The following is a 23157-nucleotide window of genomic DNA, read 5'->3' as shown; positions in this document are numbered from 1 at the left end:
TGAAGGGTACATGGGATTTCTAATAACATTTTGGCAAAGTTGAAATTATTTCAAAATTAAAAGGTGCCCTCCCACCCCACCCCCCAAAAAAAAAAATCTAAAAACCCCTTCATGCACCTGGTACAGTGGCACACACCTGTAATCCCATCTACTTGGGAGCCTGAGGCAGGAGATCATAAATTTTAGGCCAGCTTGGGCAACTTAGCAAGACCCTGTCTCAAAATAAAATTTTAAGAAGGACTGGGGATGTAGTTCACACAGTTGAACACTTGCCTAGTGTGTGAGGCCCTGGGGTTTATCCTCAGTACTACCAAAACCCCCCCTGAAACCAAAAAAACAACAATCCTTCATGTTCATACAGTCATTCCAAGGAGGTGACAAAATCAAACTCTAGAAGCTACAACCTTAAAACCAGATTCTGGTGATTAAGGTGGTCTTGAAGCCATCAACTTGTAGCAGGATGAAAAGTTTAAGCAGGTTTTGCAAAACACTTCCTCAAAGTGGAGTGGGTGAATGGTGTCGAAATTTAATTTACTGGAGATTATAACTAAGTTCTTGGAGCCCTTGCTTGATGGGATTTCATTTAAGGGTAGCTTTTCTCAGAGATCTTTACTGCAGGGTCCTAAAAAAGGGGTGGCAGACAAACTTGCAAAATGCTATTTTGAAGGTACACCCAGTACTGGGTGTGTAATTCAGTGGCAGAGCAAATGCTCAGCATGCATGAGGCCTGGATTCCATCCCTAGCACCCTTACCCATCAAAGAAAAGTAAGCCAGGTAAGCAATGGATAAAATACCAAAGGCAGAATGCTGACGATTATTGAAGCTGGGTAATGGGCTTATGGGGGTTTATTGTGTGAGGATTTCTCAGAGAAATAGAATCAATAGAAAGTAGGTAGACTTCATTGCGAAGAATTGGCTCCTGGAGTTGTGGAGGCTGAGCTGTCCCACGATCTGCCACCTGCAAGCTGCAGACCCAGGAAAGTTGGAGGTGTGGTTCCAGTCTGACTCCAAAGGCCTGAAAGCCTATGAGCTGACAATGAGCTCTAATGACTGGACAAGACTGGCATTCCAGCTCAAGCAGGCGGGCAGGCAGGAAGCAAGTATCCTGGAGATTCGTGGCTCAGGCACTGAAAACTATCCAGAAATTTAAAAACTAGGTAAAGGGCTGGGATATAACTCAGTAGAACACTTGCCTAGAATGCTCATGGTCCTGGGTTCAACTCCCCAGCACCAGAAATAAATAAATAAATAAATAAATAAATAAATGAATGAATGAATGAATGAATAAATAAAAGAAGCAAAAAAAAAGTCCAAGAATCCATTTATCCTAGGTACATATTGTGAACAAACATCCCTTTAGCCATCTCTATACATATACTCACAGATAAATGAATATAATTCCATGTGTGTGTGTGTTACTGAGGATTGAACCCAGGGCTTCACGCATGCTACGTAAACACTGAGATACATTCCCTATTTTGAGATAGGTTTTCACTAAGTTGCCAGGCTGGCCTTAAACTTGCAATCCTTCTGCCTCAGCCTCCTGAGTAGCTGGCATTCAGGTGGCACCACCCCACATATATATATATATATATATATATTGTCTTGCCTCCTTAAGGCAAATCCCTAGATGTAATGTTACTGGATTAAATGGAATGCAAACTTTATATTTCAATCCATATTGCCAAACCACTTTTCCAGAAAGGTTCTACATACATATACTCAAAATGAATTAGATTTATCAGGCAGTAATAAGGGGTGAGTGTTGGGGAGGAAGGGCACCCTAATTGGAGGGGAAAACAGCAAAAGCATGAAGTTGGAAAAATAAGTAACTTTTTTGGGGGAGGTACTGGGGATTGAACTCAGGGGCACTCAACTACTGAGCCACATTCCCAGCCCTATTTTGTATTTTATTTAGAGACAGGATCTCACTGAGTTGCTTAGTGCTTGCTTTTATTTTTTTCAATATTTTTTAGTTGTCAGTGGACCTTTATTTTATTTATATGTGGTGCTAAGAATCAAACCCAGTGCCTCACACATGCTAGGCAAGCCTCTACCACTGAGCTATAACCCCAGCCCAGTGCCTCACTTTTGCTGAGGCTGGCTTTGAACTCATGATCCTCCTGCCTCAGCCTCCTGAACCACTGGGATTACAGTCCTGCACCACTGTGCCTAGCCAGATATTTTATTTTTAAAATATTTTGGTACCAGGGATTGAACCCAGAGACACATCCCCAGCCGGTTTTTTTTTTTTTTTTTTTTTTTTTCTATTTTTCTATTTTTATTTTGAGACAGGTTCTTGCTAGTTGCTTAGGGCCTCACTAAGTTGCTGAGGCTGGCTTTGAACTTGTGATCCTCTTGCCTCAGCCTCCCAAGCCACTGGGATTACAGGAGTTCATCACGAGCTCAGCTGTAACATGTTATAGAAATGGCTAAACCCAGGCAGTTGGCGTAAGTGGTAAGGTAAATTGGAACAAGATTGTGGAGGCTCTGGAAGATTCATTTAAATAGTTTGGGAATTCTGTAGGCAATGGGAAGCTACTAAAGTTTTCTGAGAAGATTTGACATGGTTTGTGAAACTAATCCTGTCAATATACTTAAGAGGAACAGGAGGGATGGGGACTGTTCCAGCCTATTAGACAGTCTCACAATGAAACAGGTGACATAAAGGGGGCTGGGTTAGGACAGTCTTCAGGCAAAGGGAAGGAGGTGCTCACCCCTCTGCTGTCATCTGGAGTCTTTTAAGCAAGTCAGCCTGATGAAACCAAGCTTCCAGCAGCAATCAAGCCTCTTCTGGGAAGTACTTGATCTCAGAAACAATCACTTATGTTTGGTTTCTTGTTTTGCTTTGCAGTCCAGGGATTGATCCCAGGGGTATTCTACCACTGAGGCACATCCTCAGTCCTTCTTATTTTTATTTTGAGGCAGTCTTGCAAAGTTCCTCAACTTGCAATCCTCCTGCCTCAGCCTCCCAGGTAGCTGGAACTATAGCTGTGCACCACTGAACTGAGCAAAAGTTTAACCATTTTTAAGTGTACAGTTCTATGACATTAAGTACAATCACAATGTTATGCAAACATCACTGTCTAGAACTTTCTGTCATCCAGATGAAAACTGTATTCCCATTTCTTCCTCCCCTCAACCTTTGGTAACCACTATTTTAATTTGTAAGTCTGGCAATTCAGGGATCTTATGTAAATGGAATCATATAGTGTTTGTCCTTCAGTGTCTGGCTTATTTCACTTAGCATAATGTCCTCAAAGTTTATCCAGTCACGGTGTTTGGAAGAAGTGTGCTATTGCTGGCCAGCCCTGACACTGCAGAATGTTATCTGGAAAGAGGTGCAGTCCCCTTGCAGCGTGGCTCTTCCCAATCAGTTCCTTCCTTTAGAGGGAGGAAAAATAGCTCAAGTGCTTATTTTGAATTCTGGGGGGTTGGAAGGGAGTGTTTCTCTTAGAGAAATATGTGGCTGGAACATTCCAGTCAGTGTATTTCCCAACAGTTGACCTTTTGAACAACTTGAGAAGGTGCTGGGACCTTAGGGTGTATATCAAAGCCTTCAGTGGACTGCTGGAACCCAAAGGAGCACAGAATCCATTCCTGCCCTCTGCTTCTCAGAAGGCAGAGAGAGATGTGACTGAGCATGGAGTGACTGCTTGCAGAGTTGCCACACTGTCCTGTGTTTTTTTTTTTTCCCCCCTGAATTTCTCAAATTCAGAAAACAAAGAAGGTCATTATCTGCTTTGTCCTTTTCCTGTCCCTACACCTAGTAGAGTGTAAGGCATCTGCTGAAATTGGTGGGAGGGAGGGAGTCAGACAATAGAACACATGAAGAATGGTTTTTGAAATATCTGCTTCCAGTGCCAAAAGCAGACTGGGGTGGGTGAGTGAGTGGGAGCTGGAGAGGGCTGGGATGCTGTTTCTTGGCCATGGCTCAGATCCGAAAAAGGGTCGACGAATAAGACTTTAGTTTCTATATCAAGACAGAGCTCTCTCTTGGGTCTCCAATTTGTTTTACATCTGGTAGAAGCAGTAAAACCCCCATTTCATTATGGGGCCAAGGTGATTGAAAAGAAAAACCCACAGTCCTGAGCCCACCATTTGCTGGAGCAAAAGGTCTTAGAAATTTTGGAGAGCTGATTGTGTTAGCCATTTTGTAACCAGGGCTGAACATCTGATTAAAAATTTTGCTGTGGCTGGCTGGAGAAGAGGCTATGGACGCCATCAGCTGTTTTCAGAAATGCACTCCCCCCCACACCCCACCCCACCCCGGGAGCTACCCAGCCCTGTTTTCTCTGCATTGAAGATTGCAGGAAATGCCTCTCAGCTCCTACGCTTTTCCTCCAGATTCTGTAGAGCTGCTTCAGGGGTGTGGCCACTCCTTTTTTTTTTTTTTTCCTCTGTACTCCCATGGAGTGGGAATAGGGCAATTTTTCCTTCTTATCATGGCCACAGCCAGGGCATTTTAGAAACCAGGTTCCAGATCCCAGGTCCAAAAGAAGCAGCCAAACTGCAGAGGACCAAGAAGCACAGGGCTGGGCCTGGGCCCAGGTTCTGGTGCAATGCCCAGCACCTTTATATTTATTTAAAGAGGAGGACTGCTTGGTAACCAGGAGACTGAGGCCTTCCTGGGCTAGAGTTCTCTGTCTGCCTGACTGCACAGGAATGAGCTGGGTGTTACTCCCAATGACTGTCGCCTGCACAGCTGTCCCTGAAATGGGGGTAGGGAAAGGGATTTCTAATGGAGGGTTTCTGACTACAGAGTTTAGAGTCAGGCCTTTAAACAGCTAGGACACTAAAGAACAAATTGCAGGAATCTTATTTTTGTCTTCTCACCTGCATCACAATCTCTCCCTTTTGTACAAGAAGGCAGTAGTTCCAACTGCTTGTATTCAACCCCTAGCTTGTTAGATGCCTGACCTGGAAGAAGAGACTGTCTCAATGTCCGGTTGTGCGTTTATACAATGGGGAAATAATATCTACCTTGTAAAATTATTGCAAAGTTTAAAAAAATTAAAAGATAACGCACAAAATGTTTAGTTTAGTGCCTTGTTCACAAAGATAGTTCAATTAATTGTGGTGAAAGGTACCAGAATGTCCTGTTTATGAAACACAACTGATGTACCCTATGCCACTGGTGACTGGTGAGAAAGCGAAAGCTTTTAAAATAAATTATCAATTCTCCAAATCTTGTAATGACAGGCTTATGGCCCGAATTAGTCAATTTTTTTCTGATCCGGATTTGACCTTTTTTCTTACATCCTCCTCAAACCCAGAGCCCCCAAATCATCCTCGTTTTCTTGATTCCAGCCCCCACTAGAGCAGGCTGACTGGGGTCCCCAGCGCCAGCCTCCTGTTGGGAAAATGGACAGAAGGGGAGCATTCGGGTGATCTCACCCATAGGGACCAGGTATTTTTCCGGCCGGGGTGCGCAGCATCCCTAGTCAGACTGCAGCTATGGCCCCTGCCCCGCCCTTCGCCGCAGTCCTGGAAGGGCTCCCAGGGGCGAAGGGGTGCGGTGCAGATTCTCTGCAGGGCGGGCGGGGAGGGGCAGGATTGGAGGATCCAAGCTGCAGGGAGGGAGGTTGCGCCGCCAGGGCGGAGGCAGTGATTCCACTGCACCATCACCCCCACCCCTTGCGCGCGCCCTATTTCTCCATCCTCATGCCGGCCCTGTTTTCGCGCGCCTCCTCCCCGCGACCGCCGCTTCGGCCCCTTCCGCACGCGCTCGGCCCTTTCCGCTGAGCGGTCGGGCGACAAGCCCGCGGGAGCTCCGCCCCCTTCGCTCCTCCGGCGCGCTCCCCCGCCCCTCGTTCCGCGTTGAGCTACTTCCCCCGCGCTCGCGCCCGCCCGCCGCGGGAGCGCGCGTGTCTGCCTATAAAAGAGGCGGGGCGCGCGCGTCGCCGCCACTATCCGCTGCGGAGCGAACGGCGTGGAGCCGAGGCCGCGGAGGCGCGTCGGTCCCTCAGCACCCCTCAGCCCGGCCACCCACGGCCCTCACCCCCTAGGAGCCGGTGAGAGGGGCCGCGGGCCAGCTCGGGGCGGGAGCGGGGCCCTGGACAGCCGACCCTGGGGCGGGAGCCGGCAGCACCCGGGCGGGGCGGGGCCGGCGCGCGGACAGGTGAGCCGCGCAGGCCTCGCCGCCCCCTCGGCGTCCCAGCCGCCCGGCGAGCCGCCGCCACCGCCCTGTGGCGCGAGGGCTGCGGGGGAGCTGCGGGCCGGGCCGCCGCGCCCGCCTGTCATTGACGGGGGGAGGGGGCGCAGGCCGTGGGGCCCCTCCCTGCCGCCGGCCGCGGCAGGTGGGTGGGGGCTCGGATCTGCTCTTGGCCGCCTCCCCTTCCCTGCCCGGCGCTCCCGCGCCGCCCCCGGCCCGCTGCCTGGGTGGGAGCGACTGGTGCAGCCCGCTTTCCCGAGTCAACGCAGGCAGTGCCGGTCACCCTGGAAGGAGGAAGAGCCCCGCGCACAGAGTAAAGGGCTCCTTGACTTCAGTCCCTCCCGGCAGCCAGACTGTCGGCCCTCTCTCTAACCAGAGAAAGGTCGGAGATGGGCCGGCTTCTTTTCTTTGCTTGTAATAAACATTTCTTTCCTCCCCAATTGTGATCTTCTTGTAAATAGGAGGTAGATGCGGCGCTTGCTTGGCATGAGACCCACATCAAATAACTTAATAGCTTAGAGTGCTTTTTTTGTGTGTTTGGAACTGGGTCTTTCAAGTCGGAGGCAGTGTATTATTTCAGTATATTGTTTGTCAAAAATTCTACAACCATGCCAGTGAGGAATGATAGAGCAATCTTTTTGTTTGGAAGCTGCCCTGCCAATTTGATTAGACGCTTCCCAAAGAAAAGAGCTTTAAGAAAATCTCTTAGGTATTGGAATAAAATGTTATAAATACGGGACTTGTTAAGGGTTCAGTATGTTTTAAATGAAAGGCATGAATAATTCAGAAGGCTGGGTTAAGATGATTCTTGAACTGCTCCACCACCTTGTCAGGTCTCTTTTATATAATAGATCCTAAAATATTTAAGTCCTTTGTTCAGTGTTCATCTTGGTATCTTAGAAAAACTTAACCATCATGGCTGTCGGGGAAGAACAGAAGAGACCATATGAAGTACTTTCATAATGAGAAATTGCGTCGTCATAGCAATTGGACTTAAGTAAAACAGAATGTATCAAAGATGGAAGGATGGGGGTGTTTTGCAGCCAAGAAACAAAATCTTAGGAACAGCAGCAGGAACAGTCAGCTGTATGAATCCATTGAGCCACGGTTCCCATTCCTGAAACTAGTCATTTATTTCTCCTTTTCACTGCAGCTAATGTGTTAGATTTTGAAAGGTCAAGTTGAAGTCAAAGTTTAAAAAATATGCTGGGGGGCAGGGGGCGCATATGCTACAGTAAAAGTCCTCTGCAGGAAATTAACAATGAGCCTTTTTTAGTAACTGGGCCAATAATTACTCAAAGGGCCCTTCAAAGTGTGTTAACTGTTGCCCAGGGACCTAAGTGGAGAGAATGGAAAGCAGGATTTACCCTGTACTGCAGAGTGTGAAGCAGTTCTTATAGTAAACCTTCGGTTTGGTAATTTATTCTCTGATATGCTTTTGGTCTTGGCAGTGAATTGTGGTAATCTAATTGGAGAAATCCGATATGTCGCAGGCCCCAATGTAAGCCTGTCAAGCAATCTGATGAACAGGTTTAGTTGGGGAGAGTTGTCTTAAGCATATCTTTTGGTCCTCTGAGTTAGAATTTTCTCTTCTTTTCCTTCCCTGACTTCATGCCAAAGGGTGGGGCCACTGCAGATCCTGAGAAGTGGACCATAGGCATTGTCCTCCACCTCCTGTCATTGCTGAACCTGCACTGAGGACAGAGGGTCAGGGGGCAACCTGCCTTTGTAATCAATCCTCCTTGGGCTATGTGAGAACTCCACTAGTTATGACCCACATCTGCTTCAACCCATCAGCTGTGGCCTTACTGTAGAAGAATGCAACACTCTGGTGGCAAATGCTGACCCCAGGAATGCAGAGGAGGACCACATAGCTGATCACTTGGGACCAGTTCACTGGAGATGCTCTTCAGTGACCTATCACCTCCTGTCCACCTCTTTTACATATTCCTTTTGTACTAGTTTTAAACAGGAAATAGTATTTTGTAAAGGATGTGGACCTGCACGCTAGGCCCAGTATATCTTTCTTTGTAGCTTGAGTTCTTTCTTGTTCTGATAACTTCATGAAATATTACTCATATTACTGAATGAAAGGGGAATTAGAAATCATCTAGTCAAGGAATTTTCAGTTTATCAGAATGTGGATGGGGGATGGTATGTTTAGTTTTTAAAGTGTGTTCAGGCCAGACTGGGGTGGTAGCTCAGTGGGATGTAATTTGGCCAAGGCAGCACATCTAGATGATAGTAATAGCTAAGACCTGGGAACCTTGGTTCTCTTTCCACTTTTTAAATCCCTAGTGAGATGTAGATGCTGTATGGAATATCAAAGAGGACATGCTGGGAAAATATCTGAAATTGGATTTTCACTTTTATTCATATATTTTAACAGGTCTATTTTCTTCATTTTGAATGAGTCTGTTCCATTTGCTCTTAGAAGCTTGTTATCTTGCTCTTCCCCCCCTCTTTAGACTCCACATTCCTTCATCATGTTGTCATCGTTTCGTAAACGCAGAGTCCAGGTATTTGACCAGCATGCAGAAAATGTGTTGCCTTTTTGGTTTTGCCTGGCTTGCAGTGAGACGCATCTGTGTCAAAAAGGTTGAATGATCCAAAGAGGGGGAAAAACCCCTGCCTGCATGACCTTTCTGTTAAACAGATTGGTTAGGGTTGGTTTGGGTTTTTGGTGTTACATGATCAGAAGTCTTAGTATACATAAAATTTCCAAAGCATTCCATCTTTTTTTTCCTCTCTTTCTCTTTATGGCATGAATCTATTTCTTACTGCCAACCTGGTGTTTGCACATAGTGTTTGCTTTTTTTTTTTTTTTTTTTTTTTTTTAACTTGGTTCTTAAGAACCAAGGAACTAAAGAGATAATTCTAGATATTTGGGGAAATTATGATTTGAAAACATATAGTATAAGTAGTATCTTTCAAATTTGACAGATTGTGAACTTGGGTTTGTTTCCTTTTCCACTGACTTCTTTCTTCTCCCATAATCCCTGTAATGAAATGGAGTTTATATTTTGCACTTCTAAAAAATTTTTGTGTATTTTTGTTTTATTTGTATGGTTTTTGAGTGTTTGGTAAAATTGGACCTTTTCCAAAAAGAAAAAAAAAACCTTGAAATTATTATCTTGATGTCTTAAAATGAGAAAGAAAAGCTTTGGAAATTTCTAGTGATTACAGGTGATAAATCCAAGGCAGGCCTTTTTATAAATCTGATCAGCTAATTACTTAAATGAGATTTATAAAATAGGCCACATAATCACCTTTTCCTATTTTGAATTTTAGTAACTATGTTGCACTTAAATACCTTTCATCTGAATTTTACAGGTTAAAAGGTAAGTAGCAGCAAGATAGTATTTGGGAAGCATTCCGAAGTAAGTTTTCTCATCATTGCTTTGCATTTCTGGATTTTGATGCAATGCAGTATGAATCTTTTGCTTTCTTAAAGCTAAGTCCCTGCTCACCTCTGCAGAATTGCGCTAACAACTTGAAATGAATTAATTGATGTGAAGGCTGACTTGCAGATCCATGATCCTGATTGGAATGTGGTTTTAAGCAAAAATATTTGCTTTTTTTTTTTTTTCATGGTGTTGAAAGTCTTACTTTATGTCTTTTTTATTTCTTTGCTTACCATCAGATCTGCCACTAAAATCTGCAACTAAGCTGGTTTTGAGTTAATTTGTTTAATCCGAGAGTCAACTGGTATTCAGTTTTAATGGGTGCTAACTGATTTTTTGGTGGTTTGTTCTCGGAACCCTTCCACATTCCCTGGATGTAGTTTTCTTGCTTTGCAAATCTAAAATTTAGTATTAGGCTGGCTTTCTAAGCCATGGGAAAAAAAGGTATTGTCAGTTCTGCACATTTGGGCTCTGACTAAGCAACAAAAACAAAACTGATGAATGGTTTCTGTGACCTTTTGCCTTGGGGTGATGTTTATGAATTTCTCTATAGAGCTGAATGATCCATTTATCCTTTTAGTCCCTAAAAACCTCTTCTTGGAAAACAGTATAGCAATATAGCTCATGTCCTGTCATTTTGTTGTGTTCCTAATGCCTCTTAAAATCCAGCACTTCCAGTTGCTGAAAGAATGGCACTCAGTGCTTTGTTCTTAATAGTCTCTTTTCATCTTAATTATGTATGTACACACACATATATATATATATATTTTTTTTGTTTTGTTTTGTTTTTCTTCTCTTTTGGGGTTCCACAGAGAAACTGCTGATTTCTCCTACTCTGAGATCCATGTGAGGGCGTCCTGAGCCACTCACTGCAGGTGCCAAGTTTGTAGAATTCAAAGCATTTGACCTTTGGTTTGAAAATGTTTGCATCTCCAGTCCCTTGTATTGCTTAACACAGTGTGAATCCCACCCACTGCCTCTCCTGTTTTGCAAAGTACATGCTCCTACAGTGGCACAAAGCTCCCATAGATTAGGTGGAAGTGTTTAGAATTCCCTAAGTACTAAGAACTGCCTCAAACCGTTGTCTCTTAGCATTCATCAGGAAGACAAACATATTCATGTCCAAATCTGTTTTGTAGGAATGAATCCATTTCTAGTTGATAATGTTTTATAAGTTTGTGTTGGATATGAAGAGTCATTTGTAGGCATATGTCTTTGTATTTAATTAGAAATTTCTAGCTAAACTTACACATTTAGGACCCTCTCTTTCATCCCAGAGATCTGGCAGTATTATAAGAATGCTGACAGGTCCTTTTCATTTATTACAATAGAGGACATAGTTGTAATTCCTGTTTTATCCCCCTGAGATCAAGTCACTTTGCTTGCTGAATGAAGCAGCTAAGATTTTGACTGCTGCACTGCAGTGTTTCTAAATAATCTGCATCCTTAGTATTCTCTAATAATATTTACAAACATACAACCTTTTCCTTGAATTCCCTTAAACAGAACACTGTCCTTAAACATGGAAAACATGTTAGAACTTTGTTTCCCCTCCTTCATTCTCTTTGAACATGTATTTAATTGGCAAAATCAGAGTTGACGAGTAGCTTTGAGATAAACATTTAAATGTTCTAGGAAGTCCCTCAGCTTTGGTTTTTAGGCAGTTAGTGGAATAAACAGGTTGGTAAATTTGGAGATTTTTTTTTTTTTTGAGGCTGCATTTCCTAGATTCTTCCTTTCTAGTACTTTCAAGGGATTAATCTCATAAAGCTGGGGACCACCCAGAACATTCTCTGTGGAGTCTACCTTATCAGACTGCTGCATATTGCCAGGACAGGGGCGGGGTTCTTGCAGTATGCAGCCTTAGTCACTGAAGCAATGTAGTGCACACAGGCAGGGTCCAAGAAATTCCAGTAACTCTCTGACAGTTTTTGTGGGCGAGAGAGATTGTAGCACCTTTGGGTGGCAGTGATTCTTGGTGGTGTTTATGAAAATTTTCCTGTGTTTAAAGTGGTCTGTGGAAATTACCCTTTTAGAAGCAAGAAGAAACTGGAATTCTTTTTTTGTTTTGCAGTATCGGAGATTGAACCCAAAGGCATTCTACTATTGAGCTACATCCCCAGCCCCTTTTGTTTTTTATTTTGAGACAGGGTCTTGCTAAGTTGCTGAGGGTCTTGCTAAATTGCCAAGGCTGGCCTCCAACTTGTAATCCTCTTGCGTCAGCCTCCCTAGTTGCTGGGATTACAGGCAGGTTTCCGGCTGGAACTGGGACTCTGGTAGATAAACTAGAGAGCTCCCTTTTGGGTTAAGAGGGGGAAACTCTTATTAACCCATTGTCTTTTTTGTGGTCTCCAGTAATCACCCAAACGAAAAATCTGAATGCCCATTGCAGTGGGAGCACATTGGTGACTTTCAGATGTCCAGCTCCCCAGAGACAGCGGGTTGTGTCTTGGCAGAGCTCCCACCTGCTGACGTCAGCTGATCTACTGCAGGAAAGAAAAGTCCATTATAGCCTGACCAAAGCACTTGGTATAGAATTGACTTGTTCTACTTCACTGGCGTGACAAAGAGGGCCTTTTAGGTTGGTTAATTTCAGCAGGGCCTTGCTGGACCTTCTCCCTGGATTGGTAGGGTCACATCGCCAAGCTGGGCCCCAACAGGGAGATGTGCTCAGGTAGAACCTTTGCAGAATTATGTTCCCCTGGCCCCCAAAGAGTTTCTCCCAAATGTTATTTCTTTGAGATTTTCATAGCAGCTAAAGGATTTTAGAAATTCAGTGTATCCTGTGATAGGAGACAGGACAAATGCCACACTTTAATCCTGAAGATTTAGGTGTTTTTCAGGAACTCATGTGCAATGTGGTTTTCATTCTATGAGTAACAATAACTATCTATACCTTTCCCAGAAAATATCCTTATAAAATTTTTTGTTTTTGTTTTTGGTACTGGGGATTGAACCCAGGGGTGCTCTACCGCTGAGCTAGCCCTTTTTCTTTTTCTTTTCTTTCTTTCTTTCTTTCTTTTTTTTTTTTTTAATAGATGAACACAATGGCTTTATTTATTTTTATTTATTTTTGTGGTGCTAGGGATTGAACCCAGGGCCTTGTGCATGTGAGGCAAGCACTCTACCAACTGAACTGTAACCTCAGCCCTGTTTTATTTATTTGTTTTTATATGCTGCTAAGGATTGAACCCAGGGCCTCACATGTGCTAAGTGAGCACTCTGCCACTGAGCCACAACCCCAGACCTTATTTTTTATTTTCATATATATATATTTTGGTACTGGGGATTGAAACCAGGGGCCCTTAACTACTGAACCACATCCCCAGCCCTTTTTATATATTTTTTTAGAGACAGGGTCTCACTGAGTTGCTTAGGTCCTCGCTAAGTTGCTGAGACTAACTCTGAACTTGCAATCCTCTGGCCTCAGCTTCCTGAGTTGCTGGGATTGCAGGCATGTGCTACCACACCCAGCTTTTATAAGAAAATCTTGTAAGCAAGCAAATTAAATACAAAATTTCCTGGTGTTTTTCCATCTTGTTTCCCTAGGGATAAAAACAATGGAGGTATGTAACTAAGTCTAACCTTCATTATTTACTAACTTAAGACAGTTTTTAAAAATATTTTTTTAGTTGTAGATGGACACAATACCTTCATCTCATTTATTCATTTTTATGTGGTGCTGAGGATCAAACCCAGTACCTCACATATGCTAGGCGAGCACTCTACCACTGAGCCACAATCCCAGCCCCCAAGACTGAATTTTAAAGATATAATTTTTCAATTTTCTTTTTTTTTTTTTTTTTTTTAGAACTGAGAATTGAACCCAGGGACGCTCTTCTTACCAATGAGCTACACCCCCAGCCCTTTTAAAATTTTGAGACAGGGTCTCACTAAGTTGCCAAGGCTGCCCTTGAACTTGCATTTCTCCTGCCTCCCAAATTATTGGGATTACAACTGCATGCCACCATGCCCATCTTGATTTCTTTAAATGATTAATACCTCACTTTCCTTCTTTTTTTTTTCCCCTCCAAAGTGAAGATGGAAAAGAGAGTAAAAGAAATTAATACATAATTAAACAGCCATCAATAAAGAGTGTGTCCGCTCCAGTCATGTTAAAAATCACGGGTTCTTGCTGGTGCAGTGGCTCATACCTATAATCCCAGTGACTCTGGAGGCTGAGGCAGGAGGATCACAAGTTCCAGGTCCTCCTCAGCAACTTAGCAGGGCCCTAAGCAACGTAGTGATACTCCGTCTCAAAATTAAAAATAAAAAAGACTGGGGAGTGATCAGGTGATCCTGGGTGCAGTCCCCAGTACCAAAAAAAAAAAAATCACTGGTTCATGTATGCTTGTTTAGGAACCAAAGAAAGAATCCTGAAATACTCTGTGCTCTGCGACTTGCTTTCCAGAGCACCTTTGTCTCCTGACTAGTTATAAAGTAACATCCAGGCACAGTAGCTAGGACTATAGTTTGAGGCCCGACAGGAACACTTAGGAGACCCTGTCTCAAAATTAAAATAGAGCTGGGTGTGATGCTCAGGGTAGAGCACCCCTGGATTCATTACCAGCCTTACAAAAAAAAAAAAAAAAAAAAAATTGTTTTTGAAGTGATAGTAGTTTCTTTATTTCCAAATTTGCTAAGTGCATAATCTGCCTGTGAATAAAGTTCCTGTAGTTCCTGAGGAGCTGCAAGCTCCTTAGAAAATTTATAAATATATATATGGTAGAGAGAAAAAAATAATTACTTTCAGAAGGTGATAGCACTATAAGGTGAATTTCACAGAGGCTAAGGGGTCTGCTTTAGACTTTGGAAGACTTGGATGATACTAAATGGTGGAGAGAAAAGTGTGTTCCAAGTAAAGGGAGTGTTTCAAGTTGGGAAATGGACCCTGCCCGTGTGAGATACAGCTAGAACGTAAATGAGTGGTCATGTTGAGCTCATGTAAGCATGACTGGCAATGGTAGTTATCCTTGTCTGAAACCAGCAACTTAAGAACAGACCAATGACCACTGAGAAGTCTGAGTCTTTATTAAGCCGACCAGCTGACTGTCTCACATAATGCTCCAAAAAATGGCTATTGGGAGAACAGCCCCAACCATAGGGTTGTAGGGGTTCTTATACCAAAAATCACATCAATCATAAGTGTCTGTTGCTGTGATTTGAAATTACAAACTAACATCATGAAATCATCAACAGAGGAAGTGGGTCAAAATGACCCTTACCTAGGTACAAACTAAAGAATGGTTATTAACATCCACACAATCACTGTTCACATGGTACATTGTTTAGGAGCAATAGGAATCAAAAAAGAGCAATTTTTCTTTACATAGGAATTGTCATTTTGTATTGTTAAACATGTCACACTAAGTAACTGATGATGGGTACAGAGGCAGAGTGTTCCCATGGGAGAAACTTATTCCTACATAACATGGAGTCTCAGAGCAAAATGGAGTCTGTTTAGTCATTTCCCTTATAGTCTGGCCTATAATATTCTCATGGGGCCAGATCTGTTAGCCCATCATACCAGCCTCCTCTAAACTAGGCTGATGCACTTGGGTACAGAGTTATCCAGAACTGCCTGTAGTAATTAAATGCTATTAGCTATTCACTTCTCAAGGTCACCCTAATTTTTGGTTTTATGGACCTGAAAAGTCTGTTTTAAGAACAAAAGATATTGGGACTGGGGCTGTAGCTCAGTAGTAGAGTGCTTGCCTAGCATGTGTGAGGCACTGGATTTGATCCTTAGCACCACATAAAAATAAACAAAGTCATGCTGTCCATCTACAACTACAAAAAAATAAAAATAAAAAATTTTAAAAATTTAAAAAAATACCAGAAGATATTTACCCCTGTAATTCTGGTTACTTGAGAGACTGAGGCAGGAGAATGGCAAGTTTGAGGTCAGCCTCAGCAATTTAGGGAGACCTGGTCTCAAAATGAAAAATAAAAAGAACTGAGGATGTAGCTCAGTAGTAAAGCAGCCTTGGGCTCAATCCCTAACAGCCAACCCCTCCAAAAAAAAAAAAATAATAAGATATTTAGGGTTGGCAGTGTGGCTCAGTGGTAGAGTGCTTACCTATATCATGTAAGAGACCTTGGGTTCTCTCCCTAGCATCACAAAAGAAAAACAATATATTCTTTTTCACACAATGGGGACACAAAACTGTGCCTTCCTGAGCTTTGTTTCCCTAAGGTTCTACCCTGTGCCAGTGAAGAGAGCAGCTGCTTCCTTAGAGGACTTGCCAGGTGGTCAATCCAAGATTGGTAACTCATACTTATTTATTAGGGCGACATCTAGTTGTGTAGCTTTCGTCAGCACATTCTTTGTTTGCCCTTGTCATAAACCTAGTACCTGGACAGGATTCTAGTTTTACAGTATGGGAAGTGGAAGCTTCATTATTGTGCCCTTGCTCCGTCCTGGCAAGTGGATTCAGGGCAGTATGTGCTTGGTTGTACATTCATCAAGTGTTTCTTAATGACCTCTCTGTTAGTCAACTTTTCATCCTGAATGTGACAAAATGCCTAAGAAAAACAACTTGAAACATTTCTTTTGGCTCATGGTTTCAGAGGTTTCAGTTCATGGTCATCTGACTCCATTGTTTCTGGACCTTGTGTGAAGAAGAACATCCTAGCGTAAGGGAGTGGTGGAGCATAACTGCCACCTCACAGCATCTGGGAAGCAAAATGTGAGGAAGGGGCTGGGGACATTACGTCTCCCTTAAAGTATGCCCCAGTGACTCACTTCCTCCAAGGAGGCCCCACTTCCTACATTTCTACACCTTCAAATAATGCCATCAAATTATGAATCCATTGGTGGATTAATCCACTGATGAGATTATAGCCCATGTTCCGAACACCTTCCAAGAGCTGCAGTGGGGACCTAGCCTTCAACACATGAGCCTTTGGGGGATATTCCAGATCCAGGTCATAACAACCTGTTTATACCAGAAATCAGGGATTCAAAGATGAGGTTACTCAGGATAATTGTACATTGTCAAGTGAATACAGAAGCTTGCAAATCTACAGAAAGTGTGATTGCATCTGAGGAGGAAAGGGAGCAGGCTAAGTACGTTTTTTAAGGGTGCAGCTTTGTTTCATCTGGGTGTTAAGTATAAAATAGGAATCACCTGCAGAGAAGAGATGGGGCATTCTAGGCCAAGGAATCATGGGCTTGTGGCTTGTAGTTTTGCAAGGAATTGTAATTTGGAGAAGAACGAATATTTCTGCATCCAGTGGGGTAGGGAGAATGGGTGAGAAGGAACCAGAGAAATTTTGGGCCAGGTGGTAAAGGTCTTGCTAGAGAGGAGACTTCTTTTCTCTCAGAAGGGAGCTGTAAAGGTTTGGGAGTGATGTGGCAAAGAACATTTCTTTTTATAGTTTAAAAATCAGACTGTGGAGAAACAATAATACAACAAAAATAACTGGTGACTGTGTGAAGTATAATGTGGAAGGTATGATATAACTAACATCACCTCCCGGACCTTTCACTGAGGAGACTGTCTCTTCAGAGGAAGGGAGACCTCAGAGCTGATCAGGCACACAGGTTTTCCCCAGTCTCACTGTGCTGTCACCTCCCACTGCAATGTGACAGTACCCTTGCTGACTTTCACCCCTGATGCTCAGCCTGCTGGTCCTTTCCATTAGCTGTAGCATACCAGGCAGACAACAGGAAGAGCTCCCCATGGTTTCCTGGGTAACACAATGTATACATCTTTTATACATTATAGAACAAGAGCTGGAAGGGTCATAATACCTGTTTTGCTTCTTACCCCCCTATAGACTAGTTTAAAAGGTGGAAGGGCCTGGAGACCATGTCATGTTCACCTGCTGTTGTTAGTCACTCTAGGGAACTGAGGCACAGACAGGGAAGGTGGCTCTTGCTGAGAAATTTAGAAGCTTTTTGTCATTAATCTATCTGTTTACTTCTGTGATCTTTAGTTATAGGATAAAGTGCCTTATTCTTGAAAGGTACAAGTAGTATATTTTGGGTTTGTCACATAGGTCAAGTTCTCTCTCTCGCTCTTTTTTTTTTTTTTTTTTTTTGGTACTGGGAACTGAACCAGATGTGCTCCACCACTAAGCCAAATCCTCAGCCTTTTTGTTTTTTGAGACAGGGTCTTACTTACTAAGTTGCTGAGGCTAGACTCAAACTTGAAATCCTCCTACCCCAGCTTCCGAAATTGCTGGGATTACAAGCGTGTATCACTGCACCCAGTGTCAGATTCTCTTTTTGACATTAAAATTTGATGACACGCCCCCTAAATCTGAAGGTTTATAGTTGGGGTAGATGGAATTGTATAGGGAAGCACCGCTGTGCAGTTAGCCTACATTTATAGTTAACTCGAAATGGATGTTGACTCTGTGCAACCTCCTGTCTTTCTAAAAACATCTTTCACAGTACTCCTCCCCATAAAATCAGGAACTGTGATTTTATTTGTACACAGGCAAATTAAATTAAGTCTCTTTATCACCTAGGCTATCTGATAATCTGAAGAAGACATGTGGCTTGACATTTTAGAATAACTGAGAACTCAGCTACTTTTTCAGGATAAATGTTGGGTATTGATTTTGAGAACTCAGTTATTTTATAATCACTTCTTTCATTGAATAACAGGCTGAGGTCTGGAAAGATAGAAAAACTGAAGGAATAAGTAATTTTATTCTAATCTCCACACAGCGAAATGCAGAGACCAGATGAAAGGACTTTTGAATGTACTTATCAATAATTCTCTAAGGATCATCATTGGTGTTTCCTTTGAATCCTTAAAACCCTTGTAGAATTGGCAATATGAACAGTTCTTAGGTAGGTGTGGTGGTGCACACCTGTAATCCCGGCTACTTGGGAGGCTGATGTAGGAGGATTACAAATTTGAGTCCAGCTTGGTCAATTTAGCAAGACCCTTTTTCAAAATTTTAAAAAACAACAACAGAAAGCACCCCCCCCCCTTTTTTTTTAAAGAACTGGAGATACAACTCAGTGGCAGAACACCTCTGGGTTCAATCCTCAGTACTGAAAAACCACAAAAAGAAAAACATCATTCTTCTACTTACCTTTTTCCTTTGGTTTCATTGCTGACCCCTCTGAGGGGCCCAGGTCAGTAGGTGTTTTAGTAAGGGCTTTGTTGTCCCATCCTTAGAAGAGACTATCTTCTCAATTCGTCTGCTAAGACTTTCTGATAATTCATTCTTTCCTTCAGAGAGGCTAGTTCCACTGAATCTGCCTTGGTGTCTTGTAGTACTTATCTCAGGACATGCTGTCTTTTCAGAAAATGGACCCAAGTGGGGTCAAGGTGCTGGAAACAGCTGAGGACATCCAGGAGAGGCGGCAGCAGGTCCTGGACCGATACCATCGCTTCAAGGAGCTCTCAACCCTGCGGCGTCAGAAGCTAGAAGATTCATATCGATTCCAATTTTTCCAAAGAGATGCTGAGGAACTGGAGAAGTGGATTCAGGAGAAACTTCAGATTGCTTCTGATGAGAATTATAAAGACCCAACCAACTTGCAGGTATATTTGATCTTCCTGAGATTCCTACCAAAATTCAAGAGCCCAAAGGTTCTTTTCCAAAAATCGAACAAAGTGATTGGGTAACAGGAAGAATGTAGATTGGAGATAAGGAAGGACTGACTCACTGTTCTTGAAAAGCCCCTTGTATTTTAGTAAGGGTGAATGTGGGATTTTTCAGGTATTAATTTTTCTCTTCTGGGTGCTTTTAAACTGATGGTTCTCAATCCACTGCCTTAAAACCATTGGTAACCCTTTTTTTCAGAGAATATCTGAGTTCTTAGACTGTGTTTTTGAGAAAGGCATGCTAACAATGCTGTTGCTAGCAAAGATTCATAGTTATGAGTCCCTTTAAGACTCTTTAGTAAGTCTTAGCCAAAGGAAAGTGTGAATTTTGTAATATTATACCTCAGTAAATTTGTTAAAGGTAAACTTCGCATTTGTGCGTGCACATCTGCATGTGCTGGGGTTGGAACCCAGGGCCTCATGCATGCTAGGCAAGCATTCTGCCACCAAGCTACCATTCCAGCCTTCTCATTGATTTTGGCAAGAAACTTCTTTTAAAAATTGTTTTAGTAGCAGGTGGAGCAGTAGTTGGGTCTGTGGGCTCTTGCTACACCAAAGTAGTGTAAAAAGAGAATGATGAGCACTTGTCGAGAGGGCAGTCCTCTTCCCAGTTCAGGTCTTGATGAATAAAGAGGTACTGAGAAATGGAATGCAGACAGGATCAGAGTGTGACTTCTAAAACAAGGAGAACAAGGTGTCATGTTGTGAGTGTGAGTGCTTTATTCAAGAGTAAACACTGGGTGCTAAGACTTTCTAAGACTTTCAGTATCGTTCTGTATTTCTAGAAGGGACTGAATGTCCACAGAAAGACATATTTCCTGGTAGACAGTAGAATTAGGATATTTTGTAGTATTCTGTTTGCAAAGTTGGAGGCCCTTGTGGGTAAGCTTCCAGAACGGCAGTGGAGATGCACTGAGCAGTGGAGTACTTGAGTAGGTGAGCTGTAGAGAGTGGGTAAGGTACTGAGTACCTTCCTAGCTAGGGAGTGTGGGTCGAGAGGGGTGAGTGCAGTGTAGTGACACCTGTCTCACTTCACATCCACCACCAGGGAAAACTTCAGAAGCATCAAGCCTTTGAAGCTGAAGTGCAGGCCAACTCTGGAGCCATTGTCAAGCTGGATGAAACTGGAAACCTGATGATCTCAGAAGGGCATTTTGCATCTGAAACTATCCGGGTAAGTATGAGTGGTGCCTGGTACTGATGGCCTTGCTGGGAGGAGGAGGAATTACATTCATGCTTGAGTGTCAATTAGGGTTTCTAAAGTGATAGACCTTTCTAGCCTTTTAGAGAATCTGGGTAGGCTCCTGAAGGAGTTGCTCAAATCCTACCTTTGTAGTATGATTCAGGACAGATTCACACAACCAGTGTTGTGTATTCAGTGAGAAATAATATTCTTTTGGCAGAACAAATTAGAATGTTATTATTTTAAAGAAATCACATCAATTATTTCTAACATTTACAGATGGTAATTGGATAGGAAGAGTGTATTAGTGAAATTGAAGAGTTTGGGGATTAGGATGCAAAGTTAAATAGGAACAATCACAGCTACTCTGTGGAAAGTTCTGTTTTTCCAAGCTTGCTGTCTGAATCGTGGTGGCTTGCCCTTGGAGGGGTTCATCGAGGTTAGGCAGCAAGCCAGTAAAGGTCCAGCGTTGTGGAGTGACTTGTGGCACCTGTTGTCTGTGACATGATATGACTTTGAGGCACATATCCTCAAACTCTTTGGTCTAGTTTGTTTTGGACTTAGAACAATAATTGTTCTTTCTCTGTTTCACATTTCTAATGCCAGAGTATTAAGGGAACCCAAATCTCTTTACAATGAGTCTGAACTTCTAAGTAGGTGCTTTTCCCTATATCAGAGCTATACCTTCTGTCTGTGCATTTTGTTTGGTTCTTCGTGTCCAAAGCCACAGTTGTATTGAGGGCCCAGCCTTTACCGTGCCTTGACCTGTCAAGTAATCCTGAAGATTTAGAAGAAAGCTACATTCTTTATCCCCAGCTAGAAATGTTTCATCTCCTATTCTTGCCTGATGTGTTTCAGAAGTTTCATTCCCTTAGGATCCATGCTAGTGGTTTTCAACAATAAGTATTTGTTGTCTCATGTATATTCTGTTGTGCAGTCTCATTGAAAACTTGCAATTAGCCTTAAGCTTGTGGTTAACATTATTAACATATTGCTAGTAATGATTGTAAATAGGAAATAAAAATGGGTTCCAAATGTTGTATGACCAACTATTAAATTACATTGAACCCATTCTGGCTATGTAATACATCTCTGCAATTAAGTGCAAGTATTTATGTGCCCTTTCCCCCACTATTTTTATGTAGTCTTAAAGTAAATAAAATTAGTCTGCTTATTATTTCCTTGATGGAAGTTGTTTTCCCGTAGTGAACAGGGTTGCTCCATAGTAGCATAATTAGTTCACAGAAGGGGAATAGGAGAAATAGACTAAGTGTATAGCTTCAGTAATTAATCTGCAGGGGAGGACCAGGGCCCAAAGTTGACATTGTTCATGTCCATTAGTACCTTCTGCCCTGTTTGGTGTCCTTGTTAAAGCAACATTACAAATACTGTTAAATACTATTTGTCCAGGAGCTATTAGTGTACAGACACTTTGCTAATCTCTAATCTTCAAAATCAATTTGCAAAGTGGCTATTATCTCCATATCATGGGGCAGTAGAAACTGAAGCTCAGAGTTTTGAGTAACCTGCCCCAAATTCCCACAGCTAGTAGATGATACAACTAGAATTTTAGTCTCTTCCTTTCTTTTCCTAGTCACAATTCGTTACTCTTTTTTTTCCAGTCTTTATTTCACTCCTTTTTTTTTTTTTTAATAATCCCAGCCCCTGTATTCTTCATTTTTTAATTTTTATTTTTTTAGTTGTTGATATACCTTTATTTTATTCATTTATTTATATGTGGTGCTGAGAATCGAATCCAGTGCCTCGCATGTGCCAGGCAAGTGCTCTACCACTGAGCCACAACCCCAGCCCCTATTCCTATGTTCTTACCTTAATTTTTCTTCCACCTATATTTCTAAAAGCTCCAGCTGCTGGCTCATACCTCTGTTGAGAAATTCACCTGAGTCAGAACCAGGCTTTCTTCTCCACCCTGCTGGCACTGTTTCTGAAGTGCACCTGCCTCCCTGCCCACTCATGCTCTCAAACAATAGGAAGCCTGTGAAGGTGGACTCTCTCTACCTGCAGGATTTATGAGATCAGACAAAACCGGCCTTGCCCGAGTCTTGAATATGTGAAAATGAAATTTGTGAGACTAACAGTCTCACGAATTTAGGATGGAAGGTTTTTCTCTGGTCTGCCTCCTTCTCAGTTTGAGCAGGGAGAGCTCTGGTACTCACGGTTCCCATGGTGATCCTGCCTTGGCAACTTACTTGTCCCAACTCTGCAACGTGGCTTGGCAGGCAGCAGTTAGCACGGAGGAAGGTGGGTGGTGTGGAGGTTGTGTCTGTGTCCTGCATAACCTGTCTGTCACTGGTTTAGACTTTCACACCGTACCGGACGGCGTGGCGCCCCATAGTCACCGCCACCCACGTTGGGTCCCATATCCGAGTAGGTGGAGCACTGGTTGCTGTTGGTTGCTGTGGATTGCCTTTCACTTCCTTCTTAGTGGTGGCACAGTTTTCACCCACAGGCGGAAGTGACTTGTGTGAGCACTCATTTTCCTACTGTTCTCTCCTTACTGGGGAAACATCCATTCTTATTTCTGAGAGAGACTGCCCATGCTGTCCCCTGGCTTTCAGGATTTTTTTTTTTTTTTTTTTTTTTTCTTCTCTTTGCTGAGTAGCATCTCATTGATGGATGGATTCCAGACTCTGGTTCTTTTCCTGTTTGACTCTTTCTGTTTGGTCAACCTCTGCCTGTCAGTGTTGCACAGAAATTCCCAGTATCTTGGATGTGCATCAAGGGCCGCAGAGGTTGCATTATAATATCAGAATGCAGCCCCAAGCTGAAATGCTAAGCAGTTTCCCCCACTTCTTAAGTCACTGCTGGCCCTGTGCTGTGAG

General features: G+C 42.9%; 1 protein-coding gene across 9 annotated transcripts in view; it reads left to right on the top strand.

Annotated features, from left to right (window-relative positions):
• The first annotated feature begins 5875 nt into the window (after positions 1-5875).
• Sptan1 (spectrin alpha, non-erythrocytic 1) overlaps positions 5876-23157 on the top strand; it is a 68840-nt gene continuing 51558 nt past the window's right edge. For 7 of the 9 annotated variants that reach the window (XM_047525273.1, XM_047525272.1, XM_047525268.1 and 4 more), the window contains exons 1-3: positions 8658-8674; positions 18829-19068; positions 20180-20305. In XM_047525273.1, the coding sequence (XP_047381229.1) occupies positions 18832-19068; positions 20180-20305 (363 nt within the window). In that variant the 5' untranslated portion in view covers positions 8658-8674; positions 18829-18831. Of the gene's footprint in view, positions 6016-8656; positions 8675-18828; positions 19069-20179; positions 20306-23157 lie in introns of those variants that run through there. The other 2 variants (XM_047525266.1, XM_047525264.1) reach the window with 2 other exon arrangements.

This window comes from Sciurus carolinensis, chromosome 14, assembly GCF_902686445.1.
Source record: "Sciurus carolinensis chromosome 14, mSciCar1.2, whole genome shotgun sequence".
NCBI classification, from domain to species: Eukaryota; Metazoa; Chordata; class Mammalia; order Rodentia; family Sciuridae; genus Sciurus; species Sciurus carolinensis.
The sequence above is the reverse complement of the archived record's forward strand: the minus strand, read 5'-3'. Positions and strand labels throughout refer to the sequence as shown.